Here is a 23,992-nt window from a genome sequence, read left to right on the forward strand (position 1 = left end):
CATATGAACCTATGATTCCCACACATTGAGGCCAGAACAGATATACCCCCCACTCCAAAGTACCGCCTCAGTTGATTGCATACATTGAGGGACGACACCAAAACCAGGCTATCAGTGTACCTAGTGTAACTGGAGGAGGCCATCGCCAGGGCTCTTGAGCATGCCCTCCCTCACACAGGACCTCCTCCCCTGTACAAATTCCAATCCCCCCTTCCCCCACCACTGTCGTACCTTCTCCACATATTCCGCCCAACAATAATAATACAGCTGGTTTAGAAGTGCCTGCAATCCCCACCCCCACTATCGACCCGCCAACCTCTCTGCAAAAAAGCCATCCAAATCCTGGGCGTCTTGCCTGCCCATACAAATTCCGAGATAACATATCTACGCTCTGAAAGAACGCCTTTGGAAGGAATATCAGAAGACACTAGAAAACAAATAAAAACCTCAGAAAAATGTTCATCTTATAGTCTACATCTTCCTTGCTAAGAATAGCGGTAGGGCATCGCACCTCTTCCCTTAGCCCATTCATCCTGAGTTAACAATTTATCCAGTAGCATATATCTTAGCAACTGAGGGTACAAGAGGAGCTCCTTGCGCACAAAGTCGTGCACCTGTATGTGAATTCACTCCCCCTTTTACCCCCTCCACTAACTAGCCAAGTTCCACTCATGGGCCACCTGAATTCCTAAATACCAAAACCTGTTTTGGCCAGCTTGAATGGCAGGGGTCACAAATTAGAACTCCTCCCCTGGGCATTCACTGGGAAAACCTCACTCTTCAATTTGTCCCCAGAAAAGGTGCCAGACATCTCTAATAGGTCCATTATTTTCTCCATACACTCCAGCGGGTTCAAAACCTACAACAGATCGTCCACATACAATGACACCCTATGTTCCCTACTTCCCCTTTCAATGCCTTTCCACTCTCTTGACGCCTGGGGTGCAATATCCAATGGCTCAATAGCCAGCGCAAACAGCAGCGGGGACAGTAGGCATCCCTGTCTTATGTCCCCATGTATCCGAAAATATCCCAAACTCATCATGTTCGTCCTCACACTTGCCATGTGGGCACCATCAGAAATCGCACCCACGAAATGAACGTTGGCCCAAATCCAAACCGCCTCAGCATCTCAAACAAGCACCAGCATTCTACCCGGTTAGATACTCTTCAGCATCCATTGATATCATAACTTCCAGCGCTTTTCCTCAGACGGAATCATTACCACATTCAACAGTCACCTAATATTGCTCGGCAACTGCCGTCCCTTAACTAAACCTGTCTGATCCTCGGGGACCACCTCCAGCACGCACCCCTCTAGCTGCCTCGCCAGCACTTTGGCCAGCAGCTTCACATCGGTGTTTAACAGGGACATGGGCCTAAAGACACACACTCCGCTGGGTCCTTGCCCTTCTTTGGGACCAAGGAAATGGATGCCTGAGCCAGTGAGACCGGCAACTCCCTCCATGCCAACGAATCATTAAACATACCCAGGAGAAGGGCAGCACGGTGGCGCAGTGGTAGCACTGCAGTCTCATGGCACCGAGGTCCCAGGTTCAATCCCGTCTCTGGGTCACTGTCCGTGTGGAGTTTGCACATTCTCCCCGGGTTCGCGTGGGTTTCGCCCCCACAACCCAAAGATGTGCAAGGTAGGTGGATTGAACATGCTAAATTGCCCCTTAATTGGAAAAAATTAATTGGGTACTCTAAATTTTTTTTTTTTTAAAACATACCCAGGAGATGGGCCGCTAACATGGCTGAAAACTGTTTGTAAAACTCTACCGGAAAGCCATCCGACTCCGGTGCCTTTGCCAACTGTATCAACCCAATGCATTATCTCCGGCAATCCCAATGGCACCTCCAATCCCTATCCCTTCTCCCTCTCTACCTCTGGGAATACCAGTCCACCTAAAATGTTACTCATCGACTTCCGGTGGTGGCTATGGAGGAGTAAGTCGCACATTTGGTGGCTCCCGCTCTGGCCGGACCTTTGTACCTTTCCCCCGGACTTTTTTCCGGTTTTAAGCGGCAAATTTACAGGCTGAGGCAATCTGGCACTGTTTCCTCACATCGGTTTATGGAGAAAAGGACCAGAAGCGCACGAAAGGGCAGAAACAAGAAGTCAGTAACGAGCTGTGTTCAAGCTACAACGGGAGACAGTATGGCCGAGGGCCGAACCCCTGGGGTGGCAGCGTAGCGACCAACGGACCCGTGATGCAGGCCACTCAGGATGGCTTCGCCAGGCAGAAGCGGGAATGCTTGGACCCGATCAAAGAATCAATTGATCGTCTAGAGAGTAGACTGGCGCCCAGGACCAGGCGATTCAGAAGGTGGAGAAGGCGCTGCTTGAACAAGAGGAGCAGCAAACAGCAGTGGAGCTGGAGGTGGGGATGCTTCGGGAACAGCAGAAAAGGCTCCTGGAGAAGGTGGAGGACTTTGAGAACCGGTCCCGCCGGCAGAACCTAAGAATTGTCGGGCTCCCGGAGGGAGCTGAGGGAGCAGATGCTGGAGCATACATGGCGGGTATGTTTGAAAAGCTGCTGGGGGAGGGGGCATTCCCCCGACCATTGGAGGTGGAATTGACAGGGCATACCAGGCCCTTGCTAGGAAGCCGCGGGCGGGGGACCCTCCGAGGGCAGTGGTGGTGAGATTCCACAGGTTCCTGGACAAGGAATGCATTCTTCGGTGGGCCAAGCGCACACGGAGTTGCAAGTTGGATAACAGCATCCTGCGGGTGTACCAGGACCTGAGTGTGGAGGTGGCGAGGAAGAGAGCAGGCTTCAACCAAGTCAAGGCTATTTTCTATAAGAGTCGGGTGAAGTTCGGTCTGCTGTATCCGGCGCGTCTTTGGGTTACGCATGAGGACCAACATCACTATTTTGAGACGCCCGATGAGGCTCTGGACTTTGTGAAAAGAAAAGGTCTGGTGGGAGTTTGAGAACTTTCGGACTTTGTGACAATATGTTGACCTATATTGGGCCCTTTCCCTTTTTTGTTTTTCTGTGGGGTTTTTGTTTGTTTTTCTTCTCTCCCCTTGGCTTTTGGTAGGGTTTGCTTTTTCTTTTTCGTTGTTAAATTGGCTATGCATTCTCGTATTGTTTTGTGTCAGTTTTTTTTTGAGCTCTGCTTAGGGGAAAAGAAGTGGGGGGAGGGGGAAAGTCGACTTTCCGTTTTGATTTTGGTTCCTTTTCTTGGTAGAGGTTGGCAATGTCCCTTTTGTGTTTTATCTTGTGTGTTTTTATTGATGTGCACTTTTGTGGGATGGAGACGTGCCTGTCTGAGTTTCGGTGGGTGGAGCTTGTGTTTTTTGTGGTTTCTTGCTGCTGGATGTTTGGGAATTGTTGGATGAGGGAATTTGTTTACATGACCGGGGGGAGGGGAGCGAGGGAACAATAGGTGGGAGACTTCTTGGGGGCGGGGGCCACCAAGCTAACTGGGTGAGCTAGCTCACAGAAGCACAGTGGGGGTGGTGTATATGCTTAGTTCATTAGATGGGTTGGGATTTGGAGTAGTGTTGCTGGGAGGGGGAGGGGGGGATGGGTTCTGCTGACGTGGGAGGGACTTCGATGGAAGGTCACTGAGGGAGTCGGGGGTGGGGGCCGCCGTGGGGCGGGCCGAAGGAGGTGCGGCACGTGGGCTGGAGGCGGGCCCAAGAAAGGGGATGGCTGACCGGCGGGTGGGGAGGGGGGGGACTTTGCTCCCCAACTAGGCTGGTCACTTGGAATGTCCAGAGGCTAGATGGGCTGGTAAAGAGGGCACATGTGTTTGCGCACCTGAGGAGTCTGAAGGCGGACGTGGTAATGCTGCAGGAGACACATCTTAAAGTAGTGGACCAGGGCAGTTTGAGGAAAGGCTGGATTAGTCAGGTTTTCCACTCGGGACTGGATTCAAAGACAAGAGGGGCTGCGATTCTGATTAACAAGCGGGTGGCATTTGAGGTGGGGAGGATAGTCTCGGATGTGGGAGGTCGATATATCACGGTTAGTGGCAAGCTGCAGGGGATGAAGGTAGTGCTGGTCAATGTATACGTGCCAAATTGGGACGATGGGGATTTTATAAAGAGGGTGCTAGGGAAGATTCTGGACCTAGATTCGCACAGGCTGATTATGGGTGGGGATTTCAACACTGTTATTGATCCAGGCCTGAACCGGTCATGCTCGAGAACGGGCAAGGTGCCAGCAATGGCAAAGGAGCTGAAAAGGTTCATGGAGCAAATGGGGAGGGGGGGTGGGGGGGGGTCCATGGAGTTTTAGGCAGCCGAGGGCCAAGGAATTTTCTTTTTTTTCCCCACATACACAAGGTGTACTCCCAGATAGATTTCTTTGTTGTGTGTAGGGCCCTATTGGCGGGGGTGGTGGACACGAGGTATTCGGCGATTACAATTTCGGACCATGCTCTGCACTGGGTGGACCTCCAGGTTAGTACGGATAGCAAGCAGCGCCCGCAATGGAGGTTGGATGTAGGGCTGTTGGCGGACGAAGCAGTGTGCGAGAGGCTGAGGAGGTGCATGCTGAACTACCTGCAGGTAAACGATACAGGGGAGGTCTCAGCAGCAGTAGTCTGGGAAACGCTGAAGGCAGTGGTGAGAGGAGAGCTGATCTCGATCCGGGCTCACAGTGACAGGACGGGCAGGGCAGAAACGGACCGACTGGTAAAAGAGATTCTGCGAGTGGATAGGAGGTATGCGGAGGCTCCAGAGGCAGGGCGTTTAAAGGAACGCCGGAGGCTACAGGCGGAATTTGGTTTGTTAACCACCGGGAGGGCAGTGGAACAGCTCAGAAAGGTGAAAGGGTGATTTATGAGCACGAGGAGAAGGCCAGCAGGATGCTTGCACTGCAGCTCAAAAAGAGGGAGGCAGCTAGGGAAATGGGAAAGTTATTGACGGGGTTGGGAACATAGTTGGGGACTTGGCGGGGGTGAGCAAGACCTTTCGGGATTTTTATAGCAGGTTGTACAGGTCAGAATCTCCTGCGGGGCCGGAGGGGATGAGGCACTTTTTGGATGGGTTGACTTTCCCGAAGGTGGATGGGGAGCTGGTAGAAGGGACCCCAATTGGGCTGGAGGAGATAGCTGAGGGGCTGAAGGCCATGCAGTCGGGCAAGGCCCCGGGACCGGACAGATACCCAGCCGAGTTCTATAAAAAGTTCTCTGGGATATTGGGGCCGTGCGGATGAAGGTCTTTAATGAGGCCAAGGAAAGAGGGGCTCTGCCCCAGATGATGTCATAGGCCATGATCTCGCCCATTTTGAAAAGGGACAAGGACCTGGAGCTGTGTGGGTCTTACAGGCCAATTTCATTGCTGAACGTAGATGCTAAACTTCTGGCCAAACTTCTGTCCTCCAGGATTGAGGACTGTGTACCGGACGTTATAGTGGAAGGTCAGACGGGGTTTGTTAAGGGCAGGCAGCTGGTGACCAATGTAAGAAGGCTGCTAAACGTGATTATGATGCCCCTGGAAGGTAGGGAGGTTGAGGTGGTGGTCGCGATGGACACGGAAAAGTCTTTGACTGGGTCGAGTGGGATTACTTATGGGAGGTGCTGGAGCAGTTTGTGTTTGGAAGGGGCTTTGTTGACTGGGTTATGTCGCTGTACTGGGCTCCGGTTGCTAGTGTACCGACAAACAGGACGACTTTGGACTATTTCGGGCTGTACCGGAGGATGAGACAAGGATGCCCCCTCTCCCCACTGCTGTTTGCGCTGGCGATAGAGCCGCTGGCAATTGTTCTGAGAGCCTCAAAGGGCTGGAAGGGGTTTGTTCGGGGGGGGGGGGGGGGGGGGGGGGGGGGGGTGGAGCACAGAGTCTCGCTGTATGCGGATGACTTCCTGCTGTATGTCTCAGACCCAATGGAGTGGATGGAAGAAATTATGGGAATTTTAGGGAAATTCGGCCGGTTTTCGGGGTATAAGCTCAATATGGGCAAGAGCGAGATGTTTGTGGTCCAGGCGAGAGGTCAGGAGACGCGACTGGGACAGAATGGGAGGGGATAGTTTCAGGTACCTAGGTATCCAAGTGGCGAGGGATTGGGACAGGCTACATAAATTGAACTTGGCCCTGTTGGTGGAGCAGAAGAAGGAGGATTTCTGGAGATGGGATGTGCTCCCGTTATCTCTAGCGGGTAGAGTGCAGTCAGTAAAAATGAAGGTCCTCCCGAGATTCCTGTTCGTCTTCCAATGCCTCCCCATCTTCATCCCGCGGTCCTTTTTTAAGCGGTTCAATAAGATTATCGTGGGCTTTGTGTGGAGGGCAAGCCCCCGTGGGTGAAGAGGGCAATGCTCGAGCAGTGTCGGGGGGACGGAGGGGTGGTGCTGCCAAATTTCAGTAACTACTACTGGGCGGCTAACATAGCCATGGTGAGGAAGTGGCTGGTGGGGTGTAAGCTGACGTGGGTGCGCATGGAGGCAGCTTCTTGTAAGGGTACAAGTCTGGGGGCGCTGGTAACAGCACCTCTGCCGTTCCCGCCGGCGCGGTACTCCACTAGTCCAGTGGTGGTGACGGCCTTGAGAACCTGGGGCAATGGAGGAGACATGTGGGAGCCTAGGGGGCGTCGGTGTGGTCCCCAATCTGCGATAACCATCAGTTTGCCCCGAGGTGGATGGACGGGGGGTTCCGAATTTGGCGGAGAGCGGGGATTGAGAGGATGGGGGACTTGGTCTTAGAAGGAAGCTTCCCGAGTATGAGGGCGCTGGAGGAGAAGTCTGCATTGGCGGGGGGGAAATGAATTCCGATATTTACAGGTACGGGACTTTCTGTGGAAGCAGGTACCAACCTTGCCACTCCTGCCATTAAGGGGGATTCAGGACAGAGTGGTCTCTAGAGGATGGATAGGAGTGGGGAGCGTCTCGGACAGATATAAAGAGCTTATGGGTTCGGAGGAGACGCAGACCGAGGAGCTGAAGCAAAAGTGGGAGGAGGAGCAGGGGGAAGAGATAGAGGAGGGCCTTTGGGCGGACGCGTTGGGTAGGGTCAACGCGACCGCGATATATGACAGGCTCAGCCTGATCCATTTTAAGGTTGTGCACCGGGCTCACATGACAGTGGCCCGCATGAGCAGATGCTTTGGGGTGGAGGACAGGTGTGCGAAATGTGCCGGGGGGGGGGGGGGGTGCAGCGAACCATGTCCATATGTTCTGGGCATGTCCAAAATTGAGGAGATTTTGGCAGGGGTTTGTCGACGCCATGTCGACAGTATTAAATATGAGGGTGGCAATGAGTCCAGAGGTGGCAATTTTTGGGGTATCGCAGGATCCGGGAATCCAGGAGGAGAAAGAGTCGGACGTTCTGGCCTTTGCTTCACTGGTAGCCCGGAGGCACATATTTCTGGCATGGAGGGACTCAAAGCCCCTGAAATCTGAGACCTGGTTTTCAGACATGGCTGGCTTCCTCTGCCTGGAGAAAATTAAGTTCACCATGAGAGGGTCTCTGTCGGGGTTCACCCGGAGGTGGCAACCATTCGTCGACTTCCTCGCAGATAATTAATCGTCAGCAGAACGGGGGGGGGTGGTGGTTAGGTTCGCGTAGGTTAGGGGGGTAAGCAATGGTAGGATCTGTGGGAGAGGGAGGCGGAATTTGCACTATGTTTATATTTTTCTTGTTATGTACATTGTTGATTTTATTGCTGTTACAATGCCAAAGAAATACCTCAATAAAATGTTTATTAAAATGTTTCCCATCTGTGTCCTCCCCTCTGGGCTCGGACCTATACAACCCCCGGTATAAAGCCTCGGATGCCTTGTTAATATTCTCCGGCATCGTTACCAACCCTCCTGTCCGATCCCTCACCTGTGCTATCTCCTATGTGGCCACCTGTCATTTCAACTGATGGGCTAGCAGGCAGTTGGCCTTCTCCCCAGACTCATAAAAAACACCCCTTGAGCGACAAAGCTGATCCACTACCTTCCCTGTCTTCATTAGATCAAATTCCCCTTGTAGCTTCTTCCTTTCAGCTAACAACTCCCTGGTCGGGGCCACCGAGTACCATAGATCCAATTCCATAATGGCATCCACCAACCTCTGTCTCTCCGTCCCTTCAACCTTGTCCCTGTGGGCCTTCTAGGATATGACCTCCCCAAGACCACTGCGTCCAACGCCTCACAAAATATGGAGGTTGAAACCCCATTTTGGTTGAACTCCACTTAGTCCTCTTCCACCAAGTCTACCTTCTTGTAGAACTGCTTGACCGCAAGGAGCGCCGAATCAAAACTCCACAACAGTCTCTGGGCTCAAACCTCATTTCCACATAATGTGGCATGTGGTCTAACATCACAATTGCTGCATATTCCACCCCCACAATCCCCGGGAGTATTGATATCTCCACCACAAAAATGTTTATTCGGTGAGGGTAGCAATGTGACATAGTGGTTAGCACTGCTGCATCAAGGCACCGAAGACCCCGGTTCAATCCCGTCCCTGGGTCACTCTCCGTGTGGAGATTGCACATTCTCCCCATGTCTGTGTGGGTCTCACCCCCCACAACCCAAATATGTGCAGAGGAGGTGGATTGACCTTGCTAAATTGCCCCTTAATTGGAAACATGGAGTATAACCGATCTACCTGGGAAAAGAAGGAAAACTCCCTCTCTCCCAGATGCTTAAACCTCCACAGATCCACCCCTGTATCTGATCCATAAATCCCCCAGCTCCTTCACCATTCCTGACTTGCCTAATGACTTGGGACTCGATCTATCCGTCCTGGGATCTAACACCCCCCCCCCCCCATTATCAATTGATACGAATCCAGGTCCGGGATGGATGCCAACGTTTTCCTAACAAATTCCGTGTTGTCCCAGTTGGGCGCATATGCGTTCACTAAAACAACCGGCACCCCCGCCAAGACTGCACTCACCAACATGTACCTCTCTACTGGGTCCCGCACCTCGCTGACCACCACGAACACCACCCTTTTACTAAACAAAATCGGGACCCTTCTTGACTTGGAATCGAACCCCAAGTGGAACGTCTGCTCCACCCATTCCTTTCTTAACCTCATCTGGTCCTTCAATCGCATGTGTGTCTCGTTCAGGAAAACCACATTCGCATTTAAGCTTTTCAAGCTTTCAGCTTTTAAACACACAAGACTGTAAGTTCCACGTCACTATCCTCACCTGGGGTTTCTGAACCCCCCCCCCACTCTATTAAGTTCTGCCATCCCAGCTTGACACAAAATTCTCCCTATCTCCAGGCCCTCCTCTTGTCCAGGCCCACCCAAAATGGCCACCCCTTCCATTCTTTCCTGCACCTAGCCACAAAGTCATTTGTGCCACCAGCACATTACTGTCCCTCCACCCCCTGCCTCGCCCCCCAATCCTTTCCATTTTCTTCCTTTAGCAGCAGCCCTCCAACCAGCCCCATCCTACCTAACCCCACCCCCAATTTGACTACCTGCCACAGCCCCCTCCCCCACACTGCTTCTGTTTACCATCATCGCTGCTAGGATGGCAACTCCTACCTGAGATCTATATACAAACCCCACCCAAACCGACCCTTCGCACCTACCCGCTGACCCTCCCAAATACAGTCTCACATCAACTTCGCCCACCTCAGAAACCTCTCCTTTTCTTGAAACTTATGCACCCGGATGATCACCACCCGCGGTGACTCCCCAACTCTCGGTCTCTGGCAGCGACCGGTGGGCCCAATCCATCTCCGGTTGTTTCTCGAAGACCCCCCCCTCCTCAACCAACTTTGTGAACATCCTTGACACATAGACCGTGTCACTTGTTCCCTCCACCCCCTTCCGGCTGTCCCACGATCCTTACATTCTACCACCTGGACTGATTCTCCTGAGCGCCCACCTTTGTCTTTAACACCTTGCAGGCCTCTCCCTACATCACCACCTCTGACTCCAACAACACGATCCATAAGATGCAGGAGCAGAATTAGGCCATTCGGCCCATCAGGTCTGCTCTGCCATTCAATCATGGCTAATTTGTTTCTCATCCCTATTCTCCTGCCTTCGCCCCATAACCCTAAACTCCCCCTTGATGAACTCTACCTGCTCCACAGTCAGTGGGTAGGCGGTGCTGTGCTCCCGACTCCGCCATGCACTCACTCACTACGCCACGTGGATCCTCCACCTCTTGAGCCAAGGCTTTGCTCAACTTTTCCCGGGTGTTGTAGCCCACCAACATTCCACTTTGGAGGTGGATCCAACTCCCTCCAATTGTTTTTGCACTTTTTTTTACAAACAAAGCGGCCATTACCGAATAGAAAGGGCCAAAACTAAAGCCTCCAAGCAGGAGCCACCTAGTGTGCGACCGATCAGCTCGTGGCTGCCACTGGAAGTCGGTGTATGCACGTTTAATCAGTATCTGGTAATTCCAAGGAGAAAGTGCGAGCATGCAGCAAGATCCAACTGGACTCTGATATACCCAGCACCCTCTGTGGCACAATAGCTGGCAGCCACTCATTAATTAGGCTGCCAGATTGAAAATTGACAGACTAGCACACACAGATGTACTAAACATCTGGGGCGGGATTCTCCGTTGGCTGGCGGCAGAATTGGGAAACGCGATTGGGTGGAGAATCAGTTCCAAAGCCAAAATCGCGGCAGGCGCCAATTTCACGCCAAGTCACAATTCTCCGTCGCCTCGACAGCGGCGTTAATGCGTTCCAGAACACGCGTACAATAAACACTGTTGGCACATCATTAGCAGGCCTGATCCGGTATTCTCCGGGGCCTCCGCCATTCTTCGCCCCCAATGGGCTGAATTCCTGACTGTCGGCGGGACCAGACAGAAAATTTCAGCCTCTGACTCATCAACCACAGTTCTAATGGAGGAAACACAACAGTGAATTTCCACACAGTCAGATCCCACAAACAACAATGTGATATTTTTATTTGTGATGTTGTTTGCGAGAGAAATACTGACCAGTATGCTGGAGGAATCTCCCCTGCTGTTTGAAATAGCGCCGGCCGTATTCTGCGTCTGCGAAATGGACCTTTGCTGTAACGTCTCATCTGAAAAGCAGCACTCTGATAGCGCAGCACTCCCTCAGTTGCGCCACTAGAATTTCAGCCCAGATTTTGCAGAGTGGATATTGAACACAGCCCTTCTGACTTGGAAGTCGAAAGTGCTACCAACTTTGAGATAGCTGACATCAAAACATGAGAAGGCAAGCTTGTGCAGAAGAGGATTGGTTAAAATAAATCAGTATTGCATGAAAATTCTTGAATTCAACGACGTAGGACAGTTGAATACATCAAAGGAAGCCCTTAACGGATTTTGATTCTGCTTTTAATTTGTGTGAATAAAATTTCCACTTTATTGGGAAACTGGAGAAAATTATTCAATGCTTTGATCCTAAACTAATGAAAGCGCTGTACAAGTGACGAGCACTGTGTCTTCACAGCGCCAGGGTCCCAGGTTCGATTCCCCACTGGGTCACTGTGAGGAGTCTGCATGTTCTCCCCGTGTCTGCATGGGTTCCCTCAGGGTGCTCCGGTTTCCGCCCACAGTCCAAAGATGTGGAGGTTAGGTAGATTGGCCATGCTAAATTTCCCTTGGTGTCCAAAAAAAAACGTTAGGAGGGGATATTGGGTTACAAGGATAGGGTGGAAGTGAGGGCTTAAATGGGTCGGTGCAGACTCGATGGGCCAAATGGCCTCCTTCTGCACTGTATGTTCTATGTTCTAGAGAAAAAAAATGTGGTTTGGACTATTTGTGACCCGAGAGGAAATCTTGGCTGATTTTGCAGTAATTCACGGCACAGATCATACAAGTGTTTGTGAAATCAATACGAGGACACATCATTTGTACGGCTCAAGAAGTCAGTTAACATTTCAGGCACGTCTCTGGTGCTTGCCTGCTCAACCCATATGCCTGGGAGCTCAGATACCTCCCTGCTGATGACTACTCATTTGGTACCAAGATAGAATTTTCTTTTGAAGAATTCCTCTTTGGCAGGTGTTAAGAGTGCAGCTGATATTAAACACTAAGGTATTCCAAATCCCCAGAAGAGAATGACTGCTCTCAACTATATTTTCCAATTTGTTATAGTGTGAGGAAAGATGTGAAGACCAGTGAAGGATATCCCAGGCATTTTTGTGATGATTTTAAACAAAATACATGTTTATGAAACCGTAAAACACAAAGAAAGTCAACGTAAAATACACTTAACTAATGGCTATACACAGGGTGGAATTTTCCCTTTTTTATGTAGTGTGGCAGCGGGTGGGAAAAGAAGTGCTGAAGTTGGGGGCCCCAACAGTGGCTTTTTTTGCCATATTGTTGGGGAGATTTGGTGGGAGGTGGGCGGGGGAGGCAAGGGGCGAGCTCCACAACATCACACTGGCAGCCTTGCCAGCAACGTAATTTTAAATATCAGCGTGCCATTTTTAAAGGCCGCCCCAGCATGGGTAGCATGGTGGTTAGCACAATTGCTTCACAGCTCCAGGGTCCCAAGTTCGATTCCCGCTTGGGTCACTGTCTGTGCGGAGTCTGCACGTTCTCCCACAGTTCAAAGATGTGCAGGTTAGGTGGGTTGGCCATGCTAAATTGCCCTCAATGTCCAGAATTGCCCTTAATGTTGGGTGGGGTTACTGGGTTATGGGGATAGCGTGGAGGTGTTGACCTTGGTTAGGATGCTCTTTCAGAGAGCCGGTGCAGACTCGATGGGCCAAATGGCCTCCTTCTGCACTGTAAATTCTATGATAATGATAAAAGTAAGAATGGAACCCCCCACCCCCCCCCCCCCCCCCCCACATACACACACACAACATGTCCCCGATTCTCTATATACATTGATCGTTTTTTAAAATAAATAATATGCTAACTAACGGCAACTGCCAACAACAAAATAAGAAACAACAGAAATAGTAACTAAAATAGTAACTTCGTAACATCTAATATAAATAACTAATATATAAACACACACATAAAACCCCTGAGGACCCAAATGAGCCCCCCCCCCCCCCTCCCCCTGGGTTGCTGCTGCTACCTTTCCTATTTTCCCTTTTCGCTCTGCGAGATAGTCGAGGAACGGTTGCCACCGCCTGGTGAACCCTTGAGCCGAACCTCTTAGTGCGTACTTTATCCGCTCCAATTTTATGAACCCTGCCATGTCATTGATCCAGACCTCCACACCCGGGGGCTTAGCTTCTTTCCACATAAGTAGAATCCTTCGCCGGGCTACTAGGGACGCAAAGGCCAAAACATCGGCCTCTCTCGCCTCCTGCACTCCCGGCTCAGCTGCAACCCCAAATATAGCCAACCCCCAGCCTGGTTCGACCCGGACCCCCACCACCTTTGAAATCACTTTTGCCACACCCACCCAAAACCCATGCAATACCGGACATGACCAAAACATGTGGGTGTGGTTCGCCGGGCTTCCCGCGCATCTCCCGCACCTATCCTCCACTCCAAAAAATCTACTCAGCCTTGCTCCAGTCTTATGCGCCCTGTGTAGAACCTTGAATTGTATCAGGCTGAGCCTGGCACACGAGGACGAAGAGTTTACCCTACTTAGGGCATCTGCCCACAGCCCCTCCTCAATCTCTTCCCCCAACTCCTCCTCCCATTTTCCCTTCAGCTCCTCTACCATCGTCTCCCCCTCGTCTCTCATTTCCCTATATATATCTGACACCCTACCATCACCCACCCATGCCCCCAAAATCACTCTGGCCTGGATCTCTTGCGCCGGGAGCTGCGGAAATTCCCTCACCTGTTGCCTCACAAATGCCCTCACTTGCATATAGCGAAATGCATTCCCAGGTGGCAACCCATATTTTTCTGTCAGTGCTCCCAGACTCGCGAACGTCCCGTCTAAGAATAAGTCCTTCAATTTTGCAATTCCTGCTCGCTGCCAAGATTTAAATCCCCCATCTATCCTTCCCGGGACGAACCTATGGTTGTTCCTTATCGGGGACCACACTGAGGCACCCGTCACTCCCTTACGTCGTCTCCACTGCCCCTAAATTTCCAGAGTTGCCACCACCACTGGGTTTGTGGTGTATTTTTTGCGGGGAGAACGGTAACGGCGCCGTCGCCAGTGCTTTTAGACTAGTTCCCCGACAGGACGCCATCTCCATTCTTTTCCACGCCGCTCCTTCCCCTTCCCTCATCCACTTACATATCATTGACAGGTTGGCGGCCCAATAATAATCACTTAGACTCGGCAGTGCCAGTCTCCCTCTGTCCCTACTGCGCTGCAGGAACCCCCTCTTTACTCTTGGGGTCTTTCCAGCCCACACAAAACTCATAATACTCTTGTCCACCTTCTTAAAAAAGGCCTTTGTAATCAGTACAGGGAGGCACTGGAACACAAAAAGAAACCTCGGAAGGACCACCATTTTAACCGCCTGCACCCTGCCCGCCAATGTCAGGGGCGCCATGTCCCACCTCCTAAAGTCCTCTTCCATCTGCTCTACCAGTCGTGCCAAGTTAAGCTTATGCAAGGTTCCCCAGTTCCTGGCCACCTGGATCCCTAAATACCGGAAATCCCTTGTTACCCTCCTCAACGGTAAATCGTCTATTCCCCTGCCCTGTTCCCCGGGGTGCATCACAAACAGTTCACTCTTCCCCATATTCAATTTATATCCTGAAAATTCTCCAAACTCCCTGAGTGTCTGCATTATCTCAGGCATCCCCTCCACTGGGTCCGCGACATACAACAAATCATCCGCGTATAATGACACCCGATGCTCTTCTCCTCCTCTAAGTACCCCCCTCCACTTCCTAGAGCCCCTCAGCGCTATGGCCAGTGGCTCAATTGCCAACGCAAACAGTAACGGGGACAGGGGACATCCCTATCTTGTACCCCTATATAGTCGGAAGTGGTCAGATCGTTGCCTATTTGTAATCACACTTGCCACCGGGGACCTGTACAGGAGCTGAACCCATCTAATGCACCCCTCTCCAAATCCAAATCTCCTCAGTACTTCCCACAGGTAGTCCCACTCCACTCTATCAAATGCTTTCTCTGCATCCATCGCCACCACTATCTCCGCCTCCCCCTCCGGTGGGGGCATCATCATCACCCCCAGCAACCTCCGTATATTAGCATTCAATTGCCTCCCTTTAACAAACCCCGTTTGATCATCACCACCCCAGGGACACAGTCCTCTATCCTCGTCGCCATCACCTTGGCCAAAAGCTTGGCATCTACGTTCAAGAGGGTAATAGGCCTGTATGACCCGCACTGCAGCGGGTCTTTGTCTCTTTTCAGGATCAGCGATATCGTCGCCTCCGACATCGTCGGGGGTAGTGTCCCCCTTTCCCTAGCCTCATTAAAGGTTCTCGTCAGAAGTGGGGCCAGCAGGTCCACGTATTTCCTATAGAAGTCCACCGGGAACCCATCCGGTCCCGGGGCCTTCCCTGCCTGCATGTTCCCAATTCCTTTTACCACCTCCTCCACCTCAATCTGCGCTCCCAGTCCTGTCATCTCCTGTTCCTCAACCTTCGGGAACTCCAGCTGGTCTAGGAAACGCATCATTCCCTCTTTCCCTTCCGGGGGTTGAGCCTTATATAGCCTCTCGTAAAATACCTTAAACACCCCGTTCACCCTCTCCGTTCCCCGTTCCATCTTTCCCTCCTCGTCTCTAACCCCTCCGATCTCTCTCGCCGCCCCCCTCTTCCTAAGTTGTTGGGCCAGCAGCCGGCTCGCCTTCTCTCCAAATTCATACTGCACTCCCTGTGCCTTCCTCCATTGTGCCTCCCTCCGCCTTACCCGTGGTCAACAAGTCAAAGTCCGTGTGCAATCTCCGTCTTTCCCTGTATAGCCCTTCATCTGGAACCTCCGCATGTTGCCTATCCACCCTCAAAATCTCCCTCAACAATCTCTCCCTTTCTTTACCCTCTTGTTTCCCCTTATGGAGATCAGCTCCCCTCTAACCACCGCCTTCAGCGCCTCCCAGACCACTCCCACCTGGACCTCTCCGTCATCATTAATCTCTAGGTACCTTTCAATACATCCCCTCACCCTTACACATACCCCCTCGTCCGCCAACAGTCCCATATCTAATCTCCAGAGTGGGCGCTGTTCCTTTTCCTCTCCTACTTCCAGATCTAACCAATGTGGGGCATGATCTGAAATGGCTATAGCCGAATACTCCGTTCCTGCCACCTTCGGGATCAGCGCCCTTCCCAGGACAAAGAAGTCTATCCGGGAGTGCACTTTGTGGACATGGGAGAAGAAGGAAAACTCTTTACTCCTTGGCCTAGTAAATCTCCAGGGATCCACCTCCTCCCATCTGCTCCATAAAGCCCTTAAGCACCTTGGCCGCTGCCGGCCTCCTCCCGGTCCTAGATCTGGACCGGTCCAGCCCTGGGTCCAGCACCGTGTTGAAGTCCCCCCCCCATTACCAACTTTCCCATCTCCAGATCCGGGATGCGCCCCAATATACGCTTCATAAAGTTCATGTCCCCGATTCTCTATAAGCAACATCTAAACCTATAAAATAAATCTAGAAATAATAACCTACCAGGCAACTATATCTTTTGGGGTTGCTTCCGACTTGGGAAAGAAACAACTAACTGGCTTCTCAAACTTTTTTTGCAACCATAGACGTTATTCGCAAAATATCTGAAAGAACATGACGAACATTTAAAAATGGCCATCAATGTTGCACTATTCCCGTACCAGCCTCCCCAAACAGGCGCCGGAATGTGGCGACTAGGGGCTTTTCACAGTGTGGTAGCCTGTGTAGAGGTATTACGGTACCTGGTAATGCTGGAACACCATTGGTAGATATTGTATGTTTCCTATTGGTCAAGCTGTATGGTAGCTCCGCCCTGCAAGGCGGGGTATAAGAGCCCGTGCCGCCCCAGCAGCCCTCATTCTGTACCTGAGCTGCTGGGGGAAACATCTAGCTTATTAAAGCCTTCAGTTGGACTACAACCTCGCTTTAGCGGTCATTGATCGTGCATCACACAGTAACTTAATTTGAAGCCTACTTGTGACAATAAGCAATTTTCATTTCATTTTTTTCATTTTCGAGGTGCTTCAATGCAGTCAAAAAAATACTACAGATCTTTCAAATGGTCGTGACAAATGGTGCAAAGATATGGGCCGGGATTCTCCGTGCCGGAATCGCGCCCGGCACGGGGGCGGAGAATAGCTGTTCACCCCAGAAATCCGGCGCTTCCGCGATTCTACACGGACCCGCCAGTCCCGCACATACGGTCGACGCGGCGCCGGTCAGGGGCCTTTGGAACAGACCTCCGTGGCGATTCTCCGCGGTCAACCGGCCGAACTGCCGCTGCCATGGTTTACATGTACCACCCAGCGGGAGCAGGGACCCGCGGCCACAGTGGCGGTCTGGTGGGGGGCAGGGGGTTATCTGACTCCGGGGTGGTGGGGCCTCAGCAATGGCCAGGCCCACAATCAGCGGGCCATCGCAATCTGGGAGGGCCGGTGGGCATGGGGACTTAGACCCCAGAAGGGAGAATCCCGCCCATGTTGTCTACATAGACAGGGTTTCTCCAGGCACAGCTTGTTGGGGGTGGACACAGCTTGTTGCTATGGGCTGCGGCCTCAAAACAGCTTCCTATACTTTTTTTTCCTTTTGACCTTTCCTTATCTGAACTAACTTTCTCGGAAGTCACCCTTAATTGCCTTTATTACATGAGATCACCTTATAATGTAAGTGTGAATTCACCCCTATATTCTCTTTTGAACTTTTACCATCTTTACTTTAACTTTTGACACTCTATTCTCCATTGTTACCAACTTGCCTTAGGTAAACATATGTCTATACAGTTGCCAGGCTAATCAGCATATCAAAACACAGCCAACCAGTCTTTACTACAACCTTCATTTAAAAATAGCTTGTTTTTCTTTAACAAAGCAACAACCACACCACGGACCCAATTGGATACCTTGGGTGGGATTCTCCATTGCCTGACGCTGATATCATAATTGGCGATCGGGCGGGGAATCCCTTTTTATGACCGAATCGGGGGCGGCAGCTATTTTTGGATGCTCCGCCCCATCCAAAACGGCGTCATCGGGGAGTACAGCACGCACCATTGGGACGGCCTCAGGACGTGACCTGAAGGTCCTCTCCCGATGCTGCCCCCACCCCTCGCCGATGGGTCAAGTTCACAACAGCGCAGTTCACTTGTGCTTTCAGTTTTCGTCAACCTCGAGTGGCGGCTGCGGACTGTGCCCATCCCTCCACAGTCCCGGGGAGGGAGGGGGGGGGGGGAGACCATGCCGCTGGTGGGGGGAGCTTCGTCGAAGGCTGGGGGGACTGGTAGGGGGTGGTCTGGGGTGGCAAGGCGGGTCCAGGGGGGCACTATCTGGCAGGTCGGGTCCATGTGCGGCCGGCGCCATGTTGTCCAGCGCGTCCGCTGCAGGTTGTTGCCGTGCGCATGCGCGGCCACGGACCCGGCCATTCTCCAGCCATTTGTGGCGCGGGAGCCGGGAATCTTACCCGCCGCCGCTGCTGCTAGCCAATCACCGGTCCTGTAACCGGTGAGGGTTCGGCGCCAATTTGGGCATCGTAAAACGCCACTGTTCTCACGCTGGCGACGGTACGTAGCCGCAAAATCGGAGAATCCAGCTCCTTATTTTTCCCATTTTATCACTATTTTCTAACATGGGTCACTTGTCAGGACCTGGCCTACATGCAACCTGCAAGGTTTTATATGGGTCACCTAATTGGGTCTGTCAGACCCTGTTCAATGGTAGGTTCCTTTCTGGCCAAAGCCCGGAACTTAGTTTTGGGAAGCCCAGCCCAGCTGAATGCTTATGTTGTGTGGGGCAGACAGAAGTTCCACCACTTAAGGAGCTGTACAGAAATGGCAATGACCCAACTTAATGAGATCACTTCAGTGTCCACGGGAGTTCGATAAGTCTGCTGTCAGAGCTGAGGCAGGATACCAACAATAATACCTTGGCTAATATCAGATCTTTAATGTTAGACAATATCTCAAGCTGCTTCACAGTAGAATCCCTGAGGAATTTCAGACGCACAATTGTGAGATGCAGCCTTTGCCGACCCCGTTTACCATAATTTGCCATTATGTTGACTATGGAACATCTTTGAAGATGGTGCTGGGACATGCACACAGCTGAAAAGTTCTGTTCCCACTGGACTTCAAGCCACATCTATGGCCTCAGTATCATGTTCCAGATCACCTCAAATGATGAGTCTCCAGCGAGCCTTTTTCAAAATACTTGGGTGGCTGAAACATCTCCCTATCTGTGAGATGATATTGTGAACTTTTATTTAAAGTGGAAATTTCTTAGTTTCTGTCCGTGGGCACATAACAATTAGAATATCTTAAATACGCTGCAATTTTGTGAAGTGGTGTAGCTTTTTGTGCTTCCTTCAGCTCATGTCCAGAGGGTGCATAGGCATAAATTATATTTAGTATACCTTTGACATATAAGCAAGTGGCATATCTTGCTTATTAATATGAGTTTGGAAGCTTTACATGAACACATGAAGTTAGCTCGAGTATTAGTACTCAGTCTGTGGCCTGAAGCATTAATAAATAACTGTCAATCATATCGCGTTTCTTGGACATTGTTGTAGCATTTCTGCCACAGCCTTCAATGCAAGAGGTGGCAGGACAGAGTCTTTTATGAAAGAGTGTCTTGCATGATTGTTTCAATTTATTGACAACACCAAAAACCTTCTGCGTGAAGATTCTTTTTGAATTGTGAAGTTTTAAAATTTGTGCCTCCTTGCATTTGTCTCACCAACAGGTGGGGAAAAAAACATCTATCTCCCCTCCAATTATCACACCTTCAAGTTACTCAATATCTCTTATTGGGTTCACCTTGACATTCTTAACTCAAGTGGAAAAATACCCTCACATCTATTCATAATGTAACCCTTCATGGTAACATCCTAGGGAAGCTATCTCTTTACATTGCTTTTATGTTGTTCTTGGTAACCAAAACAGTACACTGTGCTGCAACTGTGTTGAAATAAGTTCTGATATGAAATTGCCATCTTGCTGCTGTATTCTTCATAACACATTCACCAAAACCAAACTATAATCGGGAAGAGAGCAGACTCGAATCGGGTCAGAAGTGTGACTCTGCTTGAGCAGCATTTCTCCCATGCCTTGTCCAAGGTGGCTGTTCTTCATGTGAAAACCTACATCGAGCAGAGCAGCAGTCAGTGCTTCCATATTGTGACTGGGCCCTATTCTTGCCGTACATTCATACTTGCACTTTCCAGCAGGATTTAGTGGATTGCGATCAAGAATGGAAACTACTGCTCGCTTCGCTTCCCCCTCCTCCACTCCTGCTGCTGAGACTCATGGTGCTGCCAGTTGAGCTCAGCTAACCCCGCATGAATCAGGATCAAAATAAACAAATTTGCATTTATATAGCACCTTTTCACACGCTGGCAGAATCCCTCAGTGCCATGCAGGGAGCATGGCAGCCAATTTAATTTCCGGCAGGTGATAAATGACCAGGTAACATATCTTTCAGGTGTTGAGAAATAAATGTTGTCCCGCGGCACTGGCGGAGGACTTCCCAGCTTCTCTTCAAAAGTGTCATGAGATCTTTGACATCCAATGTTAGCCGAGATCTAAGCGCTGACGTCTCTGAAGTAGGAGCCTGTGTCCTTTTAGTATTGATGGCTTTTGTGCTGCACTAATATAGAATACCTATGATGTCATTTCTGAGTACCATTTAGAGTTCCTAAAAACGATTGAGGCAGAGTAAAGGTACATAGCACCACCTCTTCAGCACCCAGCAGCAAAGTGCAGAAAAGCAATCTTCTACAATTATTCCAGTTGCATTCCGAGTGCCACAGTTACGCTGAGAGAAGTTTAGATTTTTTTTCTCTCAGCCAAGTCCTAAATTATCTGTTATATTTCGACAGAGATGTCCTTGCAAAGCGAGGGAGAGGAAGCTGCATGCCCAGAAATGAGATTTGCAGCTACACCTTTTCGACAGCTCTGCACATGCAAGTTTTCACATATGGAATAGTCTTTTGTTTTATGGGCGGCGGCCCCAAATCCACCCGAACAGCAAGTAATGTAGATTCCAAATCAAGACGAGCAGGACTCCTTTTATACAATATTGATGCGGTCTAAAGGGACAAACTGATTTAAATGGGGGTTTAGGAAAATAATTTTCCCCTTCAATTTGTTTGTCACACTTTGGCCAATTACTGACCTGAATTGCCATCCTGCGTATCACACCAGGTGGTGGATGTTGAACTAAGTACAACCATTTTGCTTGCCACAAACGGTTGTGCTGCTCCACAGTTTAGAAGCCAGACCAAAGCTTCTGCTCCGTGGAAAGATACCCATGAAATCACTGTTATTCAAATTGTGACTGTGTGCTTAATTATGGATAGATCATATCTGTCTTGACTTCATTCTAAAATGTATACCAGGCATTAATATTTTTAGTTCTTCTGCAGTTAGTTGGGAGAAGCCAAAATTATTGAATACTTACCCAAGGAATGCTTTCATAAAGCTGACTTTTATCTATTTTGTGACAGATGCAGTTCGTGCAAAATCCAGTTGACAAACAAACTGTAGTCTACGTGGACTCTGCAAAAGGAAGCAAAATACACAATGTTAATAACTTCTGCAAAATGGATCTAATGGCAGAAACAGATCCACAGTACAATGAGAAATACAGCGTGCGTGCCGAGAAACAAGGCAACAGCCAGCAAAATAAACTGCTTGGATAGAAATATGAAAAAAAAAGTTGGCATATGAACTGATGGAGCCTTGGCAGTAATTCAGAGATTGTGCTCCATTCAAGAGCCTTGCTTCTTCTGGTTTCCATTATATTATAAGTTAATGATTCCAGCTTGTTATTTGTGTATGATTCAGGTACTTGCAAAATAACTATTATTTTGAAAACCATTATGTCTTTACTGACTTTCCTGTTCATTTAAAATGCCCAAAAGAGTTGAGAGAAACTTTCCAAAAGGAAAACAAAACAGTAACAAAGACAGCGAATAAATACCAAACTTTTCAATGTTTTTTCTATCATGGGGTACAAGATGGGAATAAATGTGTGGGGACAACAAGGAGGGGTGGTGTAGGCCTTACGGTCATTTACTATAACCACTTGATACCAGGAGAATTTTATCAAGCAATGCCTTCATTTAACTTGCCCCCAATGTTGTGCAAATAACATTTTCAAACCCAGGAAGGTTCTATTTTGTTTGAAATTGATTTTTGGGACATGTTGGCGGTAATAATGGAAAATATCTTAATGTCTTGAGCTAAATAACAAGAGAGAATAAAGTCATATTTTTCCTTGCAAAGGAGAGACCGCTAAAGATTATCTTTCCTTGTGAAACCATTCGGCTCTAAATTAGGAAGAGAAAAGACTGGGGAATGGAGAAAAGCTGAGAGCTGATCGCGTCAGTCATTTTATTCCACCCTCTGGATACACATAGGTTGAAAGTGTTTAAACCTCAGTAATTTTTTGTGTGGTGGAACTTCACGTCACCTGGAGGCATACGGTAATGCTGAAAATACCAAGTTAGTTGTGCAAATGGTGAAAGAGGATGATGGTACCAGAATAATCTGGCTTTGCTGCACAGCATTATTACTGCAGAAAGATACATTTAACTGTAGTATTATTAATATCGCTGTTAACATTCGCTATGGCAGTGATGCGTGTGTTGTATCAAATCCTATACCTGTACTCTGTATATGTTTTCATTGTGTTGAATGTACCCACAATTTTTGTTTGTGGGCAGTATGTCATTCCAGTTTTCTAAAAAAAAGAGTTGAACTGAGTATTGTAGCTATATTCAACTGGCTAAAACAGAGCTCAGTATAAATGCCAAATGCAGGAAAAGCCAACAATGAAACAGTGTATTATCAACTTTAAGTTAAAGGTGTTATCTAATTCCTGAGGTAGAATGAGCTTGCTCAACAGCTAGGATAGAGGACCCATAAAATGAGGAACAGTGCTAAAATATTTTTGAAGCAAGGTGATTAGGTTGGGCGGATGGAGCCGAGGCAGGAATAAGTTCAATACAAGTCGGAAATGAATGATGAAGAGCACATAAACTCCCTAAGCAGTTCTAGCTACACCCAGGCTTAAAAGGCAGGCTTAACCCATTTACAGTGCTCCAGGTTGCTAAGATTGAGGACAAAAAAAAAGACTGTCAAAATATTAGCAGTATTTTGAGGTGTCAAGCAAGGGTGAAATGTCGTAACTACTTCGGTAGTTTAAAATAATTGGGAGCACAGGGATTAAGTTGGTAAGCTATGGCACTTTGTAGTCAATGTTACTAATAACATTAAGGATTTTAAGAGTAGCCCTATTGATACCAGGCTGTGAGCATATGAATTCTTTTAAGTTGTAAGAAGTTTCAAGTATTTTTGTAGATACTTAGTTTGCAGATAATTGAGCAAAAGGGAGGAGAGTTTCTTAATTTATTTTTTCAGATAGCTTAATTTATTAATCTAAGTAGAATCTGGATGGAAGAATAGCAGAGGGCTTAAGGATTCTGTTTACTTCTGCTTGTTACTGGATTAGCAGTCCATTAAGTTGGGAAGATGTGGCAGAGTTCATTGGTCATGCAGTTTTGCTGAGATAATGCTAATGCCTGATAATATACCCTTTTAAACAAAACCTATAAACCCTTTTGCTGTACTTTTTATGTAAGTTCTTACGGATTTTTTTTTGTTTAGCTCTTTACAATTGAAACATAGAGATCTAAATTGCTTATTTATTTACATCAATGTGTATTGGCACTTGTAAATGCACATGGCCTCGCAGTTGGGTTGTAACAAGTTAAAAAGGCTTTTAGTCATTTAAATAAATTTTGTTCTGGAAGTCTTGTGAATCTGCAGTGATGTGTTTTCCAACCTTCTTATGAGAAGTTAGTTGCAATGAAACCTTTGTACCACCTCATGTTAACAATTTAAGAAAATGCTTCACCCTCCGCTCTCGCCCAGGACAACATATCTGGTGATGAGAAACATGTGTTACATTGTCGAGTGCATCATTTGGCACAAAAGATTTGCTTCTTCACTCTCAATTCAGAAAAGCAAAAATTTGAAGAGTTGTCAAGCGCTGGGTGCACAAAATTTAAGAAAATTTGTAT

The 23,992-nt window shown here is 49.0% G+C and overlaps 1 protein-coding gene across 2 annotated transcripts in view; it reads left to right on the forward strand.

Moving 5' to 3' along the window:
- Positions 1-23,721, forward strand: part of LOC140396830 (cysteine-rich motor neuron 1 protein-like) — a 419,037-nt gene extending 395,316 nt beyond the window's left edge. For both annotated transcript variants that reach the window (XM_072485588.1, XM_072485597.1), the window contains exon 14: positions 21,413-23,721. In XM_072485588.1, coding sequence (XP_072341689.1) covers positions 21,413-21,607 — 195 coding nt within the window. In that variant the 3' untranslated portion in view covers positions 21,608-23,721. The remainder of the gene's footprint in view (positions 1-21,412) is intronic.
- The last annotated feature ends 271 nt before the right edge of the window (positions 23,722-23,992 follow it).

Source organism: Scyliorhinus torazame, chromosome 2 (assembly GCF_047496885.1).
Source record: "Scyliorhinus torazame isolate Kashiwa2021f chromosome 2, sScyTor2.1, whole genome shotgun sequence".
In the NCBI taxonomy this organism is placed as follows: Eukaryota; Metazoa; Chordata; class Chondrichthyes; order Carcharhiniformes; family Scyliorhinidae; genus Scyliorhinus; species Scyliorhinus torazame.